The 21,157-nt window shown below is 29.9% G+C and overlaps 2 protein-coding genes across 4 annotated transcripts; both read left to right on the forward strand.

Annotated features, from left to right (window-relative positions):
- Positions 1-6,603: 6,603 nt before the first annotated feature.
- On the forward strand, positions 6,604-11,267 carry LOC124845098 (zinc finger CCCH domain-containing protein 3-like). 3 transcript variants are annotated; one of them, XM_047322140.2, is made up of 7 exons: positions 6,604-7,081; positions 7,575-7,744; positions 7,937-7,990; positions 8,819-8,935; positions 9,054-9,341; positions 9,976-10,227; positions 10,450-11,267. In XM_047322140.2, the coding sequence occupies exons 1-7, from the start codon at positions 7,000-7,002 to the stop codon at positions 10,762-10,764; spliced, it is 1,278 nt and encodes a 425-aa protein (XP_047178096.1). In that variant the 5' UTR covers positions 6,604-6,999; the 3' UTR covers positions 10,765-11,267. The 3 variants fall into 3 exon arrangements, with proteins under 3 accessions (XP_047178096.1, XP_047178097.1, XP_087961805.1); XM_047322141.2 differs by having other exon boundaries at positions 6,604-7,063; XM_088105679.1 differs by lacking the exon at positions 6,604-7,081 and adding an exon at positions 7,104-7,490.
- A 7,633-nt stretch (positions 11,268-18,900) lies between these two features.
- Positions 18,901-20,030, forward strand: LOC124845097 (ethylene-responsive transcription factor 3-like). The gene has a single exon (XM_047322139.2). It carries the CDS (start codon positions 19,070-19,072, stop codon positions 19,682-19,684), a length of 615 nt encoding a protein of 204 aa, XP_047178095.1. The 5' UTR covers positions 18,901-19,069; the 3' UTR covers positions 19,685-20,030.
- The last annotated feature ends 1,127 nt before the right edge of the window (positions 20,031-21,157 follow it).

Below are 21,157 nucleotides of genomic sequence, written 5' to 3' on the forward strand. Positions count from 1 at the left end.
GGTGCAAAAGATGCATAGTAGTTTTAAGGGTATAATGGCATATGGGAAAAAGATAGGTATGAGACGTCCTTCTATAGCTACCTTCCACCCTTCATTTCTAAGAAAGTTTTGAGACACATAAATCTTTCATAAATGAAGCCCATATTTTTTTCAAAAATAAAACAATGATTATGTTGTCTTTCTCATAGCGTGGGAGAACAAAACCAATTTTTTTTTTCAAATATCTTCAAGTTAGGTTTCTTCTTTTCGTGTCACTTTTCCATACTTAGGAATCTATAGTAATACTGATGTATATATAAGAAAAACTATTTCCCATTTAGATCCAATTATATGTATTTTATTTATTTATTACTGTATTTTCATTTATAAATAGATGTGTTAAAAGTTATCAATAGAGATATAATCAAATAATAATAATAATAATATATAAGTGAGTGTATATTTATTATCAGATCTCATACTGCTCTTTATATGTAATGTCTTCAGCATAACAGAGTATTTTGAAGATCCTATATAAAAATATAAACTATAAGTATTATAGATACAAACTTTATTTTAATAAACATATTGTATGACTACGAATTAAACTTAAAATATTTTTTCTTAAGAAGATAGATTAAAAAATGAAAAATAAAAATAATAATAATATTGTGTTTATGTATGAAAAATGTTGTTTATACAACTTCAAAAAATAAAATGTGAAAAATAAACTTAAAAATATGAAATGCAAAAAAATATCTAATGTTAAACTTTCAATATTTTGTAATAATTCAGTAAACAAATACAACACATATGTTTAATATTTATCTTTACATTCATTAAACAAAATGTTTTATTAATTATAATATAAATATTATTAATATATACACTCATATATTATAATAAAATAAATAATAAAATAAGAAATAAAAAATAAAATAATTTAATATTTTATTAATATATGTTTCTGTATTATGAAAAACCGATAATTAAATGCGTGTGTGTTTTCATATTATAATAAAATAAATATTTTTAAATATTTAAACAGTAAATAAAATAAAAATAATTAATTTAGATTTTGAAACTTTTAAAATTAATATATTTATATTATTTTAAAATATACTTTTTTATATTCAGATTTGGTAATATTTTTTATTTTAATTTTATTTTAACCTTTTATATTTCATTTTATATTTTTTAAATTATATATATATATATATATATATATATATATATATATATATATATATATATATATATTAATTCTTCCTGCACCTCACCGCCTTTGTCCTGCACCCCCAATTTTACTTCTTTACCCTTTATTTAACAAAATGTCAAAACTTAATTAATTGTTTTGTTTCCTAGTGGTCGCACTTTGAAATGCATTTTATATATTTATGTTGTTTCCTAACCGCACTTCAAAGTGCGTTTGCTAGTGGTCGCACTTCGAAGTGCGTTTATATATTTATGTGCATATTTTTATGGTACCTAATTCCAAAAAAATTACATATATAATAATTAAATTATTATAAATAAATCCAAAATAATATTTAACATTACATATAATAATTATTATTTAATTCAATAAACAATTTAATAATTATTTCAATTTCATAAAAAATTAAAAACTTAAATAAAATTAAATACATAATAAATAATATATTACGAAAATAATAATATGTTGAAAAATAACAAATTCAACAAAATTTAACAAACAAATAAAATAATTCAAAATATATTAAAACAAAAAATTTTATTTAACAACTAACATAAAAAATTAAATTTATTATACTAACCTAATAAAAATAAAACCTAATAAATAAATATATACTAACCTAATAAAAAATAAAAAAACTAAACCCTAAAAATCTAACGCACTTCGAAGTGCGGTTTGTCTTACGCATTTCGAACTGTGGTGGGTGGGTTTGTGCTTTCCGCAGATCGAACTGTGGTGTGTGGGATCTCCGTGCTTTACGCATTTCGAACTGTGGTGGGTGGGTTTGTGCTTTCCGCATATCGAACTGCGGTTTGTTTTTTCCGCAGTTCGAAATGCGGTTTCTCTGTGCACCTGACCACACTTCCAACTGCAGACGTTTGTGACCGCAACTCCAACTGCGGACGTCTGTGACCGCAACTCCAACTGCGGACGTCTGTGACCGTAACTCCAACGGCGTTTAAGTTCTTCGGCGACGAACACGAACCAACCTCCGGCGCACGAAGCGAGCACCCAACCAAGCACATGCATAGAACAACAAACAAAGCAGATGGAAGGTTTTGCAGATGGAAGGTACTAGACGCCAGAAAAACCTCACTGTGAAAAACAGACGAACCACGACGAACGCAAGCACGGACGAACGCAAAGCACGAAGGACGAACGCTTTGCACGACACGAACGTAGCTTGGCACAGGGAACCCGGAGAAAAAATGGCAGAATACGGGGGAGAGAAAAATGGCAGAATGAGGGAGAGAAAAAGAGAGAGAACTGATCTGGAAAGGGGGTGTAGGGTTTGAGTTTGAGATGCGGCAGACAGTTAACTTTTTAAAAGATTCAAAATATTCTCGTTAAATGTGTGAAAGACGAAGGGTATGATTGAAATTAAAATATGTTTTGGAGATGAAGGGAGAATCACTCATATATATATATATATATATATATATACACACACATACGTGTGTATGTATAAAAAAAAATATTCCATTACAATAATAAACCCATTACAATTTTTTCAATTTTCACTCAATTCAAACAATTTCCCTTTTCAATTTTTTTTTCACTTCTTTTCCTTTCTATTCTCCCTCTTATCCAAACAAAACATAAATATAAAAAAATAAAAAAAGTGTGACATCTAAAAGAAATTTTCATTAACCAGATTAAAAAAATGCTATTTGATTGCATAATTTATATCTTCACCCATAATAAGCTATATTACTTAAAAACACTATGATTTTTTTAAATATAATAATTAATATAATATAATTGATTAGATATACTTTTATTATAGTAAAAAAATATTTATTTTTATTTTCTAATTTTATCGTAGAACCATCCTAAAAGAGTCATTAAATATCAATTAATTTTAGAGATTTTAGAGACAGAAAATAATTGATCACTGTGTTAACTAATTTAAAACTAAAAATCATTGACATTTAAATTAAAATATATTATGAATAAAAAGTTATAATTAATTTATTTATCAAAGTATAAATTGATTTTTAATATTAATTACCAAAATTTTAGCTATGTTATTCTAGAAACAAATTCTTTGGTGCAATTTTTCCTCTTTACTGGAAACATATAGTTCATGCATTAGTCTTATTCCTAAAGTAATGTGGATTGTTACTTGATCTAATATATTTATAATTAATGTTAAAGAATAAATTAAAATTTTTAATTCACAATTTAAATATACATTTTTATTTAATGAAAACTATTTTAACTATTAATAAGTTTTGTTTATAATTTAACAAATTAATTATTTTTTAACTTTAAAATTAATTTTTATTTAATGATTTTGTTATAATACGTGTAAACAATAATCAGGGAGATGCTGTAATAATGCTTCAGATATATTACATCTATAAATTTGTTATGATGTTATTTTGATATGGAAACAAATAATCAGGCATTTTTTTTTTCAAATCAATGCCTGATATTTACTTAAAGGAGTCTAAATAGTTTGCATGATGTATCCAAATATACTGATAATGATTAAGAATTGTATTATATGTTGGCAAGAAAGGATAATGGTTTCACTTTCCAACTCTTTTAACTGTGAAATGAAAAAGAAACAGACATTGTTGTAATTGTTTGATGGTGGATGACACTACTGGAGAACAGAAGTTGATATTAAGACAACCTAATTCTCTGACCAGAGGATGAACAAAAATGGTAAAGAATGTTGTTAATGAGTTGTGCTAGTTGGTTGATGCTTACCCCACAAAGATAATGCCATTAGTAAAAAATACAAATGGGTTAAACATGGACCACCCTTACCCATTCTTAAAGGACACCAATCATCATAATCAACCACATCTTCAAGATATACTAGCCTAATATTTCCTTCTTAACCCAAACAAATCACTCATTTAATATTATTTCATTACCTTTTCTAATTCCCCTTCAAACAATGGATCAGTCTCAATTATATTTCAACTATATTTATTATACAATATTTTCTGGTGAAAATTATAATTTTTTCGTGTATTGTTGAAATGATAATTATGATATTAGCCATACTAATATTACATCATGGGTGTACTGATGATGCAAAAACGCATGCTTCATTGATTAAATTAAAATAACGCTGCCGACAAGAAGAAACGAAGGGCCCACCACTCACTTTTCCAATCAATGGCCAATTCATTTCCACGTGGCGCGTATCTAAGTTAGCTTCTCTCAGTTCCCTTTAACGGCGACGATTTTCGGCAACACCACCGATACGTCAATGCTGCACTGATCTTTTTACCAGAAGTTCTGGCACTCATTTGAAATGACGTCTCTACCCTTGTAACGACCTGGAATATTTCACCGTTCTACACGGTTCCACCGTAAATCGGACGGCGAAGTCCTCCTTCTCGTAATTTGACTGTTTAGATCCTCCAAATTATCATCTCATTCTTTGAAAGAAAATTGAAAAGTCTTCCATTTTTTTCTTCGTTAGTATTGACAACAAATACATCAACCGTCGGTAATATCTGAAAGTCAAAATATATTCAACAAATAAATCCCATTTTTAAATAATTTTTTAATTATACCATTTACAATTTTAGCAAATCATTTATACTATGAAATATAATAATATGTTTTAATCCTAAACGAAAGACTAAAGTAATATCAAATGAGACTTAAATCCTTATCCTTCCAAAAAGAACATAAAAACAAAACAAATTAAATTTGAATAGAAATTAAAAAATATAATTTGAGGATCAAATTATGTTTGGAAATCCAACCGAGATTGTACGACTGTGGAATGCGCAGAGACCGTTACACGGTTTGACTGATAAGTTTGTTGAGATTATTTTTTTACTTTCTAAAATATTGCAAATTATAATTATTGACTTGTGATGCTATTTTTAATGACACACATGTCATGTTTCAAAGTTATATTACATGTTAAAATACAATTATTAATAGCTTTTAACTGTGTATAAGTAATTATATATATATTTACGAGTTGTCAAAATGATAATAAATAATTTTTTATCGTTTTTATTTAACACTCTCTCACTTTGTTATAATGCAAATTTCATCTTATCTTTTTACCAGTAACTAATTTTTATTATAATAAATAAATCTGAATATTCACAAATCATTTTAAAATCCTTCGTGTATGAGTGTGGGATACAAACCATTCTACCAGTTAATTAAAAAAATGTATATAATTGTGTATAGTGGATCTACGTATAGCTCAACGAAACGTTTCAAACCAACGGTTAACAACAAAGTTCAATGTTGATAATAAAAGCTAATATTAATTAATTTAATAAATTGAATAGATTCTAATATAATTTCGAATATTATTGTTTACGGACAACAAAAATGCAATAAAAAAATTGCAATTAGAAATCTAACGTTACATAACATTACTGAAAAGCAATCGAACGATGGTTGATAGAAAACGATGGTTTTTCATAATGTCAAATCTCCAAAGTAATTAGATTTTAAATAGTGTTGCACCATTATTTTCACCACCAACGGCACACTTACTATAAACTATTCATGAATTTTATTTTTCTAATAGAATAGAATGCTTGAAGAAATTCAAAAAAAAAAAAACTATATCAATTTCAAAGTTAAAAACAGGACTAGGCTCATCTAAAAACAAATCATTATTTATATGATATTTAATAATAACATTTTCAATGCATACTTATTTTTGGGTAGTATTAAATGCATAATTCTATCTAAAAAAGGTATGGTACAAATTTATAATATTGGATGTTTGGTTCTCCGTGTCTCAAAAGGTCATACTTTGTGGCTCCGTCCTATTAAAAAAAGAGTTCAATGGAAAGTAACGGTAAAAAGTTGTATACGAAAACTAAGCAGAAATTGTAATAAATACAGATTTTGGATAATTAAATTTTAAAAATTATCGTACATTTTAATCAGATAATAATACTAAAAAGAAATATATATATTGTTTTACAATAATAGCATTGTGGTGCAAAGAATGGGAGAAGAAAGTTTTGAGGCCATGAAATTAAAAATAGGCAAATTAAGATATGAAAATTATGATATAAAAGTGGTATATATAGGGTTATCTGTTGAAAAAAGATGATGAATGGTTGAATATGAAGCTAAAAATGGAGAGGTCTATTTATGAAAAGAATTAAAGTGGTTAATTGAGGAGATTTGAGATAATATTAAGAGTTGGTAAAAACTTGAGAATTCCAAAATTGGCATCTACTTTTTCAGGCTAATTAAATTTTGTTAAGAATCCAAATTTGTAGTAGTGGTTGAAGAGCACGCGCCAAGTGAAGGAAATAAATATTGGTTCACGTAAACGTGTTGTGGAGGTGCCACGTGGAGGGCAATATGGTACAGAGAATTAAATGTTCGTACACGCGCGCAAGAACCTTACTTTAGTATTACTGTATTAACATTATTATTATTAACTTGTCGGGTTTCACATTCAAAGATCCAAAATGTTCCGTAGATTGCAGAACCACAGCCAGGAACTCTAATCTAATTTGACGCCAACTTTCATCCAATTGGAATATTACTAAATCTCTTTTCACGATTTCACATTTGATTCTTCTCAATTTTACCTCCGATTCTCTCTTTGCACCTTTGTTTTTGTGTTGGTTTTAATAATTTTCTTTTCCGGGCAAAGTTTTGTTTATTTTATTGTTTTCAGTCTTTGGTCAATTTTCACTCTCTCCTGATGATCATTTTACCATGTGGGGTGAGTTAATTTGAGAGTGTTGTGCGCTGATTTCTTCTTAAAGGCTCAAAAAGGGTCTTCTGGGTTTGATCGAACAACCAAAAAGAGTCTCTTGTTATCATTTCAACGCTACCAGATGCCAGAAAACAGGCAGGTTCTCAGGAATGCTGATTCTACACCTTCTGGTGACAACATTGAAGGTGGTGCAGATTTTTCTGGTGATTCATTTTCCTCTGTTTTTCTGTCATGATTCCTGCTTTAAATGGTCCTGATCATCGCTTAATCATGTTGCCTTTCTTTTGTTTCGCTAGGGAATGTTAGGTATTAGATTGTCTTCACAGAACCATTTTCTTTCGTTTATGATATCGTGGCTTTCTTTTTTTGGTACGACGATTTTGATTTTGAGAATTCTGGTGATTCACACAATGTATTGCGAGAGACCTTTGGGGATTTTTTAAAACATGTTTTAGTTTTTTCTTTTCAAAGTTTACTTTTCTAAGCTGAGCTTTTATGCTTGATCACCCGTGGGTTTACATAGTTGATGAACCTCTTTTAACGATGCAACGAAGGATCGCCTACATGTTTTGATCTTAAAATCTTTTAGGGAACACTATTGTGCTTTTTGAGGTGAAAATGTTAGCTATTGGTTTAATTTGCTCAAATGAGAGCTTGAATAGACTTTGCCTGATTCCTGACTGATCTGTTTCGTAGAAGCGATTCGTCGTTTGAAAATCAATGATAATTGGGACAGAGATGCTGCAGCTCAATCTACCCAATATCCAGATCGACCCGGTGAACCCGATTGCTTGTATTATTTGAGGACTGGAATGTGTGGTTATGGGAGTAACTGTCGCTACCATCACCCTGCCCATATTTCAATTGTAAGAGCTCTTTCTTTTGTTTCCTTTTCATTCCTTGTCTTCTGAATATATATTAAGCAACCCCTTTGGCCAAACACTGGATTAGTTTGTATAATTGTAATCTCTTGGTTCCTATTGAAATTCTTAAATCTGCTTCTCAGTTTTATCATATGCAAACAAAGGGAAGTTTCTAATACTTAATTAGATGTTCAGGGTTCTCATTATGGTGAAGAACTCCCCCAGAGGACCGGGCAACCTGATTGTGAGGTATGTTTATTTTGGTGATCAAAATGTAAATGTTTTGCAACTTTTCCCTCTGTTGAATTTGTTAGGAGTGTAATTTAGAACCGTTCTTGTGTCTCTGCCTAGCAACTTAAGCTTAGTCATAACAGATTATTCTTTATGAAACTGATTGTGGATGCGTTTTTATATTAGAACTCTACAGTGAAATCAAACGAAGTTTGAGGTTTGTTTTGTTATTAATAATAAATAAAATACCTTGCGTCTGTAGAAAACTCCATAAGAAGTTCCAAAGTTATGCGTTTCATATTTTGCAATGTCCCTCTGGCAGAAACTTTACCTGGTCTTTTGCATTTATGTTTGTCCTTTTTGTGGTCCCTTTCAATAATAGATCTGATCTGTTTGAAATGTTTAGCTTACTGATTACTGGTGCACTGATAACAAACCATTAAATGATGGAAAAGAAAATGTCAAACTGAAGTAGCGATACCTAATGAACTGGACAAAAGTAGAGTAGTTATGCTGTCAGTGTAACGTCAACCATTTTGTTTTCTATTGATGATTTGTTTGATTTTTACTGGTCATTTTATGCGGTTTTTGTCTTATAGATCTTAATCATAAGATTTCATATGATGGCAAAATTTTATTGATGCCAGCTATGGCATGCTTGAACTAGGAAAGGAATAAAATATATGAACTTGAGGTACACATCTATCATACTATAAATATCGGGTTACGGAACCCAAGTGTAATCTGAAGAATTTTGTATGCTACACAGTCCATTTCAATGGAAGATTTATTGTTCTATTCCGGTGCTTTTCAATTTGATTAACTTGTTTGAGATGTGCATTGCAGTATTTTCTTAAGACAGGGACATGCAAATATGGATCCACATGTAAATACCATCATCCAAAGGACAGGCGTGGTGCTGCTCCTGTGTCATTCAATACTTTAGGTCTTCCAATGCGTCAGGTTTGCGCATCCCTTTGCACCTTCAGCATTTTTATAATTGATTGCTGATCATTTTGTTTTTGTTGATAAAAGAAACCGTTGCAATCTTTCAACATTCTTTGATTGTTGTTGCATTTAGGAAGAAAAATCATGTCCCTATTACATGAGAACCGGGTCTTGTAAGTTTGGTGTTGCATGCAAGTTTCATCATCCACAGCATGCTTCCATTGGAGCATATCCCTTGGCTGGATCTCCTACCTCAACAATTATCCCTACATCAGGTTTACCATATGCCGGAGGGTTTCCTGCATGGTCAGCAGTGCCAAGAATGTCATATTTATCTGGGCAAGGTGTTCAATCTTATGTGCCACCTTTTCTCTCTTCTTCACAAGGCATTATACCCGTGCAGAGCTGGAACAACTACATGGTTAGTTAAGGATGTTGAATGTCCTGTTCATCTATATATTTGCTCTGGCCTTACTCAGTGTTATTCTGTCGTTGAATTCGACCTGTGTGGCCAGTATTTCTCTTCATGAATGATTGCAAGGGTTATTTACGTTTGCTAATTGTTACAGAAAAAAAGATGGAAGTGGATATTATTATATCTATTCTCTCTTACTGAAATTTTACTCTCACTCATAATGTTTTGGATGGCTGAATGAAGCATTAAGCAATAGTTATTTTTTACTTGGTGGCATCTAAAATTTTGTCGTCTGATTGATGTATAAATGCAAGGGGATTATAGTCCATCGTTACCATGTTTTAATTCCAAGTGTCTGACTGACATGTCTAGATACATATACCTATAGTTATTCATCATACTTTCCATCTATTTTATTATGGTGATGGCGAAGCACATTTGGAATCCATATCCCTGTTAATATCTGAAACGAAAAAGTGTCTTGTTCTTAAGGAAATCTTTGGAGCATCTGGCCTTTTAATGATAATTAATGATGTTGGGTTTTGGTTACTAAATTAAAAAGGAGCATACAGTTAACAGCAGTTTCTGCAAATTGAGTTAAAATCTTTTGTTTTGACTGTGACTTTGTTTCTCAAAATAGGGAAGTATGAATCCAACAATGCCTACTGGTTATCTTGGATCTAATCTTGTTTATGACTTCATGAATCTGGGGGAGTCACTTTTCGGCGGGCAGGCGATAAATTCAGCTCTCCCAAATCGACCTGATCAACCAGAATGTAGATACTTTATGAGCACTGGGACCTGCAAATATGGATCCGATTGCAAGTTCCACCATCCAAAGGAAAGAGTATCTCAATCATTAATAAATCCACTTGGCCTTCCTGTGAGACCTGTAAGTTCAGCTTCTCCAAAAATAATTTGTGATATCACTTTTAAAGTAATTCTTATGAAAGTTCACAAACTGTCGTAACAGAGTGTGACTGCATGATAGTAGGAAAAATCAGAGTATTTATTGCTCCTAATATACTGACAAGTTATTTTGACAATCCATATTGCTACCAAATATGGCTCTTTAGTGTTTAGATTCCTGATTTCAAACTTGGCTTATCTGCAGGGGCAAGCTGTATGCTCTTACTACAGAATCTATGGAATGTGCAAATTTGGTCCAACATGCAAATTTGATCATCCAGTGTTGACTATCCCTCAGAACTATGGCTTGACCTCACCTGCTCTAGCACTTGATGCTCCTCTTATTAGTAACCAAAGAGGGTTGTCAAGTGTACAACCACCTGAGACATCTCCTTCTAAATTATCAAGTGACAACAAGCTTCAGCACTCTGATGCAAAAGCTGCCACAGAAGATTCATCCAAACAAGCTGATACTACACCAAATTCCTTCCCAGCCTCCTCAGAGCCTTTACATGACTAAACTACTTCAAGTTTTATTTTTCTTTGGGACAATTTATTTTTTCCCCACATTTTCAGGAGAAGTATATCATACACACATACCATCGATTCCCCCCTTTTCACCTGCAATTCTGTCGAGTTGGATAGTTTGTTCAGAGGTTGTTGTGACAACCACTACCTTGTGGGGAATGGAAGGCATTTTTTGTGGTGAATAAAATGCAGGTAGAAAGTTTATGACCCTTCTTTTTTCCCTCTCTCTGCTGAGGTTGGTTTGGTATAACACTTAAAAAAGGTAAATGAAAAACTCAGGGATGCATGACAAACTTGTCACCAAATTTTTACCCCATTTTTTAAGGGTCTGCCTAACTGATAACAATTAATAATTTAGAGTGGTGGCTATGTAGAGTTTGGAAGTTCTAGATTATTGTCGGGTGTTTTCCAGCAGATTTGGTCATTTGTGTCTTTCATGTCTCTGATGTGAGTATAAACAAGAAAGACAATAATTATAGGAAGACTTGTTTATCACGTGAGTAGGGTCTATTAACCTTATTTTGTCTTTTTATCTTGTAATTTAGGAAAAGTACGTGAATGATTTAATTGTTCTGTGGCATGGTTAGAATTCTAAATACCAATTTGAAGGAGAAAAACAAGAAGCATAGAAAATAAAATACAAAGAAAGAAGACAAATAAGAGAATACGGAATCCATGAGCATTACCAAATGGGGTGGTGTTGGTGCTGGTTTTCTAATGGATTTAGATTCTCTTTTTCTTAAATAGTAAGATCTGATCTTGTTTGAGTACAAAAGATATTTTTTTTACATAATTAGGAGATTCTCCAACCACTCCTGCCAAGTTTTTGCTTGGCAAAACTTATTTCCAAAAAGATCTCTAATTGAAGAAAATCAAAGGTCTCAATCTCATTTTTCAAAGTTCAAATTATGATGAATTTGATAATATGGACCTTGGCTGGAATAAAAGGCCAACACAGGCCAAACCCTTTGGATTGAACAAATTTATTTAAATTTTGTTTAAGATTCCTCTAATCGTAAACAACAAAATTTACAATTTAGATTGATCAAATTTTAGTACTTAGATTGATTTTAGTGGAAGAAACTGACACTCACAAAACAATACATTATGGTTTAAATTTTTACGTAATATAAGATAAATACATTTACGTACCGCCGTTTTTTCAACAGGATTGATTCTTACGTAAGACATTTATGAAAAAAAAAACATATTAACGTGTAAGCATATATTTAAACACGTGTTGATTGGTTACAATAAAATCTATATTATTTAACTCCGCCTTTTGTTATTCCATTCTCTTTCCTACATTTTAAATCAATATATATGGATGCCTCTCGATTTTAATATGTTAGAACATTCTTGTATTGGTCACTTCAGCTACGACAGAATAAATTTTGTGAGAAAAAAAATTACTATGATAGATTAAAGTATACAAAAAAGATAATAGATGTACCAACCATTATATATAGGTTTAAATTTGATTTTCCAAATTAAGCAGGAGTTTATTATCCAATTAATATAGTTGAAAAAAGAAATACAAAAAAAAACAGGAATGTTCCCGTAAATGAAAACAAAGTGGGGGAGAAAAAGACAAGCAATATCACATACATTCCCTTCCAATTAGCAATGGTACATTAAAGTTGGAAGAGTTAGGCCAATAAATGATTAACTCATCATTAATCACACTTATTGTAAGAATTAAGCGTTGATTAATGATATATTACTAGGTAGAATTTAGCAGGCGATGCATTAAAGTTGGAGACATCAACATTGTGGAAGTATTTTGGAATATTGGAGAAGAGAATAATAGCATTAAGGGTGTTGGGTTATACGTTTTCATGTCACACCACCATCGAATAAAATGGAATGATTGCTTTGGGAATAAAAACACGATGGCTGCACATCGTGGACCAAGTTGCCTACTCGTTTCAATATTCAGTACAATTCAAGACTTACTGAATAATAATTCTCATCAGTTTCGATGAATTGTGACCTATACATGTATTAATGCTAGATACACTGTCTTTAACTTTTGAACGATTTTGAGATCAACATGAAAATTATGCTTGCAAGATATGGGTTATGTATTCAATAAGTATGTAAAATTTGTGTTCAAATTCTATATGCATACTTTTCTATACTTTATCCAAGTCTCCAAAACCAAATGGAGCCTAAAGACTATTGTCTCCTCGTATTTGTAATTTTTTTTTCACCTTTTATAAAAAACAAATTAAAATCTTCACATTTTCAGAAAAATAAAATTCAATGTACTTAAAATTAAAATTTTAAATTACATGTTTGCACTCTAAATCATGTGCAACAAGTTTGTTAACGGAGTTCAATCAGATTATTAGTTAGGAAGGAAGAAAAAACCGTTAAAACATTTATTAAACATAAGATTAAATATGTTTTTAGTTTTTAATTTTGAAAGTAAAATTAATTTTTTTTCTATCTCAAACTTTGATATAATTTGGTTTTCAAAATTAAAAAATAATAAATATGGTTTTCTTAATTCAACTGTCTTAAAAATAATTTTGATGTATTAAATGATGTTTTAAACTTATATTTGAATTCCTCATACTTTTTGATACGTTTTAAGTTAAATATGAGATTGAAACACATTTAAAATATGAAAGAAATAAATAATTTCATTGAGTTAAGAGAACTATATCCATTTTAGAGATGATAATGGGTCGAATCAAATACAAATAGTGTCAATCCGCAATCCGATCCGCAATAAAAAATTCACTTATTACTCCGCTCTACTATCCGCTTGATACCTGTTAAAAAATACCCGTAGGTATTTTAAAACGGGTTGGTACTTGTGGATGCTAGTGAATATTTAAAAAATATATTTTATAAATTTTTAAAATAAAATATAAATAAAATTAGAAAAATATAAATTAAATAAATATAAATTAAAATTTAATTTAATTAAATTTAACCTATTAAAAAATAGAATAATTTTAATTTTAATTAAATTAAATTAATAAAATATAAATTAATTTTTTTATTTTAATATTTTGTGGGTAATGGATACTTCAAGTACAATATAGTACAGGTAGAATAAAATAAGATTAAAGTTAAGAAAAAGTTGATTTATTCATGACATCAAACACACAAAAGTAGATAAAAGTGGATGTTATCTATGTGTATAATTGAACTTTGCAGGACTAAAAGACAAGGGTGTGCATGGGAGAAGGGTGGAACTTCTACATGATCATAGTTTGAATTTTGATTTTTGTGTAATTGGCATGTGATAGTTCAAATTTATTGTTATTGCAATGTGTTGGTATTCAATGTTTGGTCGTATGGGTTTGTGTTCTTTCTTGTTTTAAAATTTGTTTATATTAGAGTTTCATGTTTATATATTTTATCTTCGAAGTGAACACGATTATGAATGTTTTAGGGTGTTTAAAGCACATTTAAATTCCTTTTGGATGATGTCATTGTTTGGTTTCCAACAATCGAAGATTGGTTTTAGCATGAAATGGAAGAAATTTAGTTTTTGCAATGTGAATAGGGCAATTCATGCCACCACCAATTAATACTTGTCTAAGGCTCTTAACACTTGGTTACTTAGTTAAGCCTTATGTGCTTGTAGTTTTAGCCTTTGCCCCTCCCTAACTTTAGAACTAGTAATTCTTCTCTTACATATTCAATGTTTATGTTATTTATGCATTTTTCTTTTCCATCTAGCGTTAGACCTTCCCTAACTTTATGACCAGTATATTCTTTTTCATTTATCTCAAAATAATTTTTTTTAAAATATTTATGGATTGAAACGAGTATCTAGCGGGTACTTGCGGATTGAAAAAACTCTTCAGATTTTTTTGTACGGATAGTGAAACAAGTAGTGAGTACAATTTTTTATGCGGATTATGTAGTGGGTTAATCATATCCGTACTTGACCCGATTCATTACCATCCCTAGATGTGACACACCACTAAACTATCTTGACAACTTGAAAACATAATACACATGTCTTAAACAGGTTGGGAATGTGGTACAATGTCTACCACATAAAAAAAAACTAATAATATTGGTCATTGAAAACTAAATTCATAACTTTCTTAAATGAAAATAGAATAAAATTTGAAAGAAAAACAAAACTAAAAAATAAATAATAGTTTAGAGATTAAAAGTATATTTAACTATATTAAATTTTATTTTTTTATTTTTTTATTTAAGTTTTTTTTATCGACATTTCTTTTATTGAAATACTAAATAAGATCTAAAATATGCTAAAAAGTTGTCACCTTTTAAGGACAACCATATTGGCTTAGCATGTCAAAAGGATGAATTCACAAGTTAAACTCTTGGAGTTATTTTTAACCTTTTAATTCATTAAACTAGTACTAATCCACTAAAACTATCAGTTATAAATTTACATGACTCTCTTTATTCCTTACACAATTGAATAATCAGTTTAAGAAGATGATCTAAATACTTTTTCATACCATATATGTTTACACATAAAAGTGATTCTTAATAATTTGAGCTTAGCATGACATTTTCTACACCCAATAAGCAATAGAAAATATACCTGATTCATATAATATTAGTTAAGAATAATGAGACTGTTTTATACATGTTTTTTTTATACATTTTAAATTATATTATCTGACAAATGTAAGAATTTTAAAAAAATTATTTAATTTCTAAAAAAGGTGCAGACAACCATACACTTTATAGATCTCGTGAAATAATTTTGGAGTAAATGTTGTTGAAAAAATGTAATATATCAAAGTAATATATCTATCAACGATAGATTAATGTAGAAAATATTATAACTTTATGATATTTTATCTTAAGGTCATGTTAGTATATTGAAATCTCAAAATTCATCAAGTGGGATTACACTAAATTCATAATAAATAAAATGTACTCATCATAAAAAAATTTAAATAAATACATTAAGATAAAATATTAAATTATTTTCTAGGAATGAAAGCTAACATATCAGTATAATAATGTTTTTTTACGAAAAACATGATAAAGTTTTAATTGCATATGCATATATAAATACAAACACATTTTATACTATTTTATCCGGGATACATTACATTTATAGTGAAAACACAATTATTATAAACAAAAATAATAAAATTGTTGTTACTATAATTAAAGAAAATAAATGTAAATAATTTTCACAAATTCATTAGAAATAATTATTTTAGTTTTAAAAAGTAGTTAAATTTAAAAAAAGGAAAATGATTAGATTTAAAAAAAATCGGTATATAAAAAAAGAAAATCTCCATTATAAGATATATAAATGTTTAAATCATAACAATTTGCAATTTCAAGAGTTTGACTGATATTATCATGTTGTCTAGATAATACAATGAAGTATAAAACTTACAATAACATAATACTGGTTTTCTATTATAGCTCCAAGAGCAAGTATATTTATTGAAGGAAATAAAAGAACAAAATTGAAAATAAGTTGTTTTTATAAGAAAAAAATACATAAAATAACACAAACATCTCTTACAAAACACAAAGTATAATTATTATTTCTTTTGGTTATATGATAGAAAATAAGCATAGATGTAATTGGTTAACCATCCAGTACTTTTAAATTGTATATCCATTGAATTAGCTCTATTGTATTATTATAAATATATCAAATAATATTTGAAATAGTTTATAAAATACATTATATATATATATATATATATATATATATATATATATATATATATATTCAAACTATTTTAATTTTCTATGTTTAAATTATAATATATCTATTTCATCTTTACTTATAAAAAATATCATTTTCAGTAAACAAAAACATGAAGGTTATATATAACTCAGTGAAAAGTTTCATTTGTTACATAATAAACATGCATAATAGTTTACAAAATTTTTATAAAGTGCACAAACAAAATAAATATATATTTAATTTAGAAACAAAACAATTTTTTTGAAAAATATTTTTGGAACTTAAAAGACACTCAATCTTAAATTTTAATTACTGTACATCCTTTCATGATATTTTCTTAAAATGCTTTAATTTTAATTAATTCATGGCTTTTGTTACATTATTATCCAATGCATTTTGCTTTTTTTGATCGATAAAAGATATTCCATAAAAAATATTAAAAAATTAGTAAAATTCACACACACACAATAATGGATGTAAGTGTAAAAAAATAATTAACCATATAATTTAATCATTTATTGAAATACCATTAAATTTAATTTATTTAGATTTAGGTTTAAATTATGAAACTAAATATGTACGTGTATATTTATTTATTTATTTATTTATAAGGTATATAATGAATAACAAAAAAAATGTTAATTTTTTTTTATTAAAGTCAGCATTGCATCATGAATTTATTCAATGAAGAATTTTTTTTTTGGAAAAAAATTGATTATATTTTTATGAGATAAAAATTTAAGAATAAATTTAATATAATACCAAAAAAATTTAATTAATAACAAAAATTATTAAAGTTCTTTAAAAGATGAAAAAAAAGTGTATTTTATATTGTTAGTAAATTCTTGGAATTTTTGTAATATATATACGTTTAAAATCTTGAAAAGGTTTTGGGATGCTCGAGTTTAAGTGGAGTGCATTCATACCTCTTGTTGCCTCCTTAATACTAATTCCTTTTGGTTTAACATGTTATCATGATGCCTTTGAATTCCAAAATATTTATATACATTTTTTAGTTTTCTTTGTGTGGGAGTCTTACTGTTGGCAGATTGGTCTTATACATACTACTAAAACGGTTTAAAACATATTTTACTTATAATTTTAATATTCAAATATATAATAATTTTATGACTAACTCTCCGCGTTATGCTTAAAAATATTAAATAAAATTTGTGATAATTTTAATAAAAATATTATTTATTTTATATACATAAATATTTATTAAAATATTCTATCATGTTTTAAAACAATGAAAGTTAAAAAAAATTATAATAATAACATTTTTAAAATAATGAAATTCTTAAAAAAATTATTTATATTAGATTATTTTAATATTAAAATAATTAATTTTTACTCTTTTTAAATTATTTTCATTTTCTAAAATATCATTTTTTAATCTTTATAAAACACATTTTTACTTTGTGCTAATCAAAAAGTGTTTTAACATTTTTTTAAAAGAGACATGGTGAATTATGTCTAAGGATATAAAGGATTATGCTTCAACACAATAATTTTTCAAAATTGATTATGTGCTGATTACACTCTCAACCTTACTTAACAAACCAAATAACAGTATTTTTTTTACATTACCTTCATCCATAAAACTTCTAAAGAATACATAAGTCTAATAGACAAAATACTAGAATAGTAATATTTGATTGTGTTTCTCATTTCTTTCTTCACATCTCCAATAGGACACCTTTGTCTTTTTTGTTTTTTGTTTTTTGTTTTTTTTTTACCGTTTCCTCCTCAAACCTTTATGTTGAAATGTGAACAATAAATAACTTAAAATTCAAATATAATATATAAAATATAAATAGGAGACTTTTTCTCACCGTACGCATACACAAACTAATTTAATGTGTGAATACTAAATATCTTAATTCATGCAAACTAAATGAAGCATTACTTGGTATACTTGGTACACTTTTACTTTTTATAGCGTTACTTTAGGTTATAAATCGTGATTTAAGGAACCTAAAAGATCACTAACAGTTCAATTACTGAACAAGAGACACACTATGATTGAAACCATGCTATTTCATCTGTCTATCCATACTTTATTACTTTCCCATTCATTTAACTTTCCAATAGAAGGCAAATTCAAGTTAAACCAACAGAAAATGTTTGCAATGTAATAAATATGCAATGAATAATAGTAAAGAAGAAGTGTGAATATTTGTGGAAAATTATGTTTGTTTTATGAAAAGATTTTAAACATGAATGGTGAAAAGAAAAAACATGTGAAAATTAGAGAAGTGTGGTTAAAAGTGAAAAGGTGTGATTAGAATTGGGAAAACGGTTGCTGAGAATTGTGGTGGTTGGACATTGCGCTTTGGTCCGAATAACAACAATAATTACGACAAGCAAACGCCTAACACCATAATCACATCAGGGGCAGAGAGCCCCCAAACACCACCACACAACGACAAAAGGGTAAAAAGGACATTTAAAGTCACCATAATGAATCTATTGGAGCAAACGAGGCAAGACCACATCATGCGACTCCAAACCTAAACGAGAAAGGAAAAGAAATGGAGAAGAAACGAGATTAAGAACTGGGGTTTGGAAAAGGTGGTCTCTTGCGTCTCGATCGAAACCATCTTCTTCTTCCAAACGATTCCAGTAAAACATGCGACGAGGGAGAGCCACCGCTGCTGTCGCCGCCGTCCATCCCTCGGCGGACCAGGAACCTCCCACCAAGGAGACGCGCTTCCGTGGCGTCAGGAAGCGCCCCTGGGGACGATTTGCGGCAGAGATTAGAGATCCGTGGAAAAAACAGCGCGTGTGGCTCGGCACCTTCGATTCAGCCGAGGATGCAGCGCGGGCCTACGACGCTGCGGCCCGATCCTTCCGCGGGCCCAAGGCAAAAACCAATTTTCCTTTCCCGAACCCGGATACTGACCACTCCCACTCGCAGATTCCGCTCTACCAGGCTCACGGGCTCTCCAAGTTCGACCAGGTCCAGGTGAACCGGCCCACCACCAGCGGCATGAGCAGCACGGTCGAGTCCTTCAGCGGGCCTAGGGTTCCTTCTTCCTCCACTTTCCACCCTCGCAAGCCCATCGTTAACCCTATTGTCCCTCCTCTCGACGATTGCCACAGTGATTGTGACTCTTCTTCCTCCGTCGTCGAGGACGAGGACTGCGTCCTCACTTCCTCGTTCCGGCAACCTCTCCCCTTCGATCTCAACCTCCCGCCTCCCGGCGCCGACGATGACATCCCGGCCACCGCCCTCTGCCTCTGATGACGGATCGGTATAATCCTCCTCCTCCTCTTGATCCTCTTGTTCCATCGATGTCCTTTAATTAATTAATGTTTACAAGTTGTTAGATTGTTGTGGTGTTGTAGAGTAATATTATAGGCACGGAGGGATGGAGGTTTGTGTTGTGGTGGTTGTGGCTGTGTTGTTGTAAGTTATTTGGATCCTGTGTCATAGCATTGGACCTGATCTGAAAACTGGTTGGTGCTTATGCTTTCTTCGTGGATCTCCTTCTTACCTTACCTTACCCAATTAGAACTTACTCTTTTTGTTTTCTTTTTGTACAAAAATTATGGCAATCAGATCATAGAATAAATTACATTCTAATCAATTGCACACTGTCCTTGCTTGCTTCTTCGTCATCATCTTGCATAATCTGCATTCCATCATTGCATATGGATTGGATTTTTTGTGCAACAGTGAGTAGGACTCTGCATTCAGATGCTGCTTTGTTTTATCTTAATTCTTGTTCTTTGTTATGAGAAAAAATCGTTCAAGAATCTGGATTTTTTTCAATAAATCTTTGATGTTAATTGCAAGAGTTTAAAATATAATCACCATCATTGCTTTGTAGACCATAACTTAGTTGATGACGATGATATGGATCTGATTTATAGGGGGGTAGTTCGTATTACTTCTGTAACTTTTTGTTTGAACAAGGACTTTCTTAAAATAGAGAAAGATATGTTTTTTATCCTTCACTATATCTCAAGATTTGATTTGAGTTCATGTAAAATTTTAACATGTTTGTGTAAACATTTCTCAAAAGTGATATATAAGCGATGTGAATATCAAATACTAAAACCATGTGTTTCTTTGAAGATGTTGGGATAAAAAACAGCATATCACATTTTGATTAAGTATTGTCTTTAGGATAGTTTGAATAACCAAAACATGTTATTACCCATACAAATACCACTTTTTTGTTACCATAATCAAACAATAGTTTGGAGAAATTGTGTAAAAGTAAAAGTGAATAGGACTAAGTACATACAAGGATAGAGACATTTACTTTAAGATGTCGGAAAATTAGGTCATGTATTTGATTTGTTATAATGATTAACAGGGGTCTTGCATGTTTCATGCCCGAAGGCCATAAATTTAGGTCTTCACATCTCTGAAGATCTCAGACCTTGATTTTTCTCCTTTCGCTATTTTGGAAGATCATTTTTGGTTTTAAAAAATGTAGGAACTTGGTTATCTTAGTTTGTGATAGGAATAAAATGAACACACATGTGATGGTTGGGGGACGCCACCATCCTCCATGTGATTAATTAGGGAAGATGAATAATATTTCATTTCATCAAGTTTCTGGCTTCAGTTAGACACCATAAAATTCCATGACATGGTTTGAATGTCAAACTTTTTCTGCATGGTATTTACTTAAAGCTTGAGATCGGTACCTTCTCAACAACCCTATTGATAAGGCAAATGAAAGTGTGTTGTGCACAAGAAGAA

The sequence above is a fragment of the Vigna umbellata genome, chromosome 2 (genome assembly GCF_029865625.1).
Source record: "Vigna umbellata cultivar VRB3 chromosome 2, Vumbellata_1.0, whole genome shotgun sequence".
NCBI classification, from domain to species: domain Eukaryota; kingdom Viridiplantae; phylum Streptophyta; class Magnoliopsida; order Fabales; family Fabaceae; genus Vigna; species Vigna umbellata.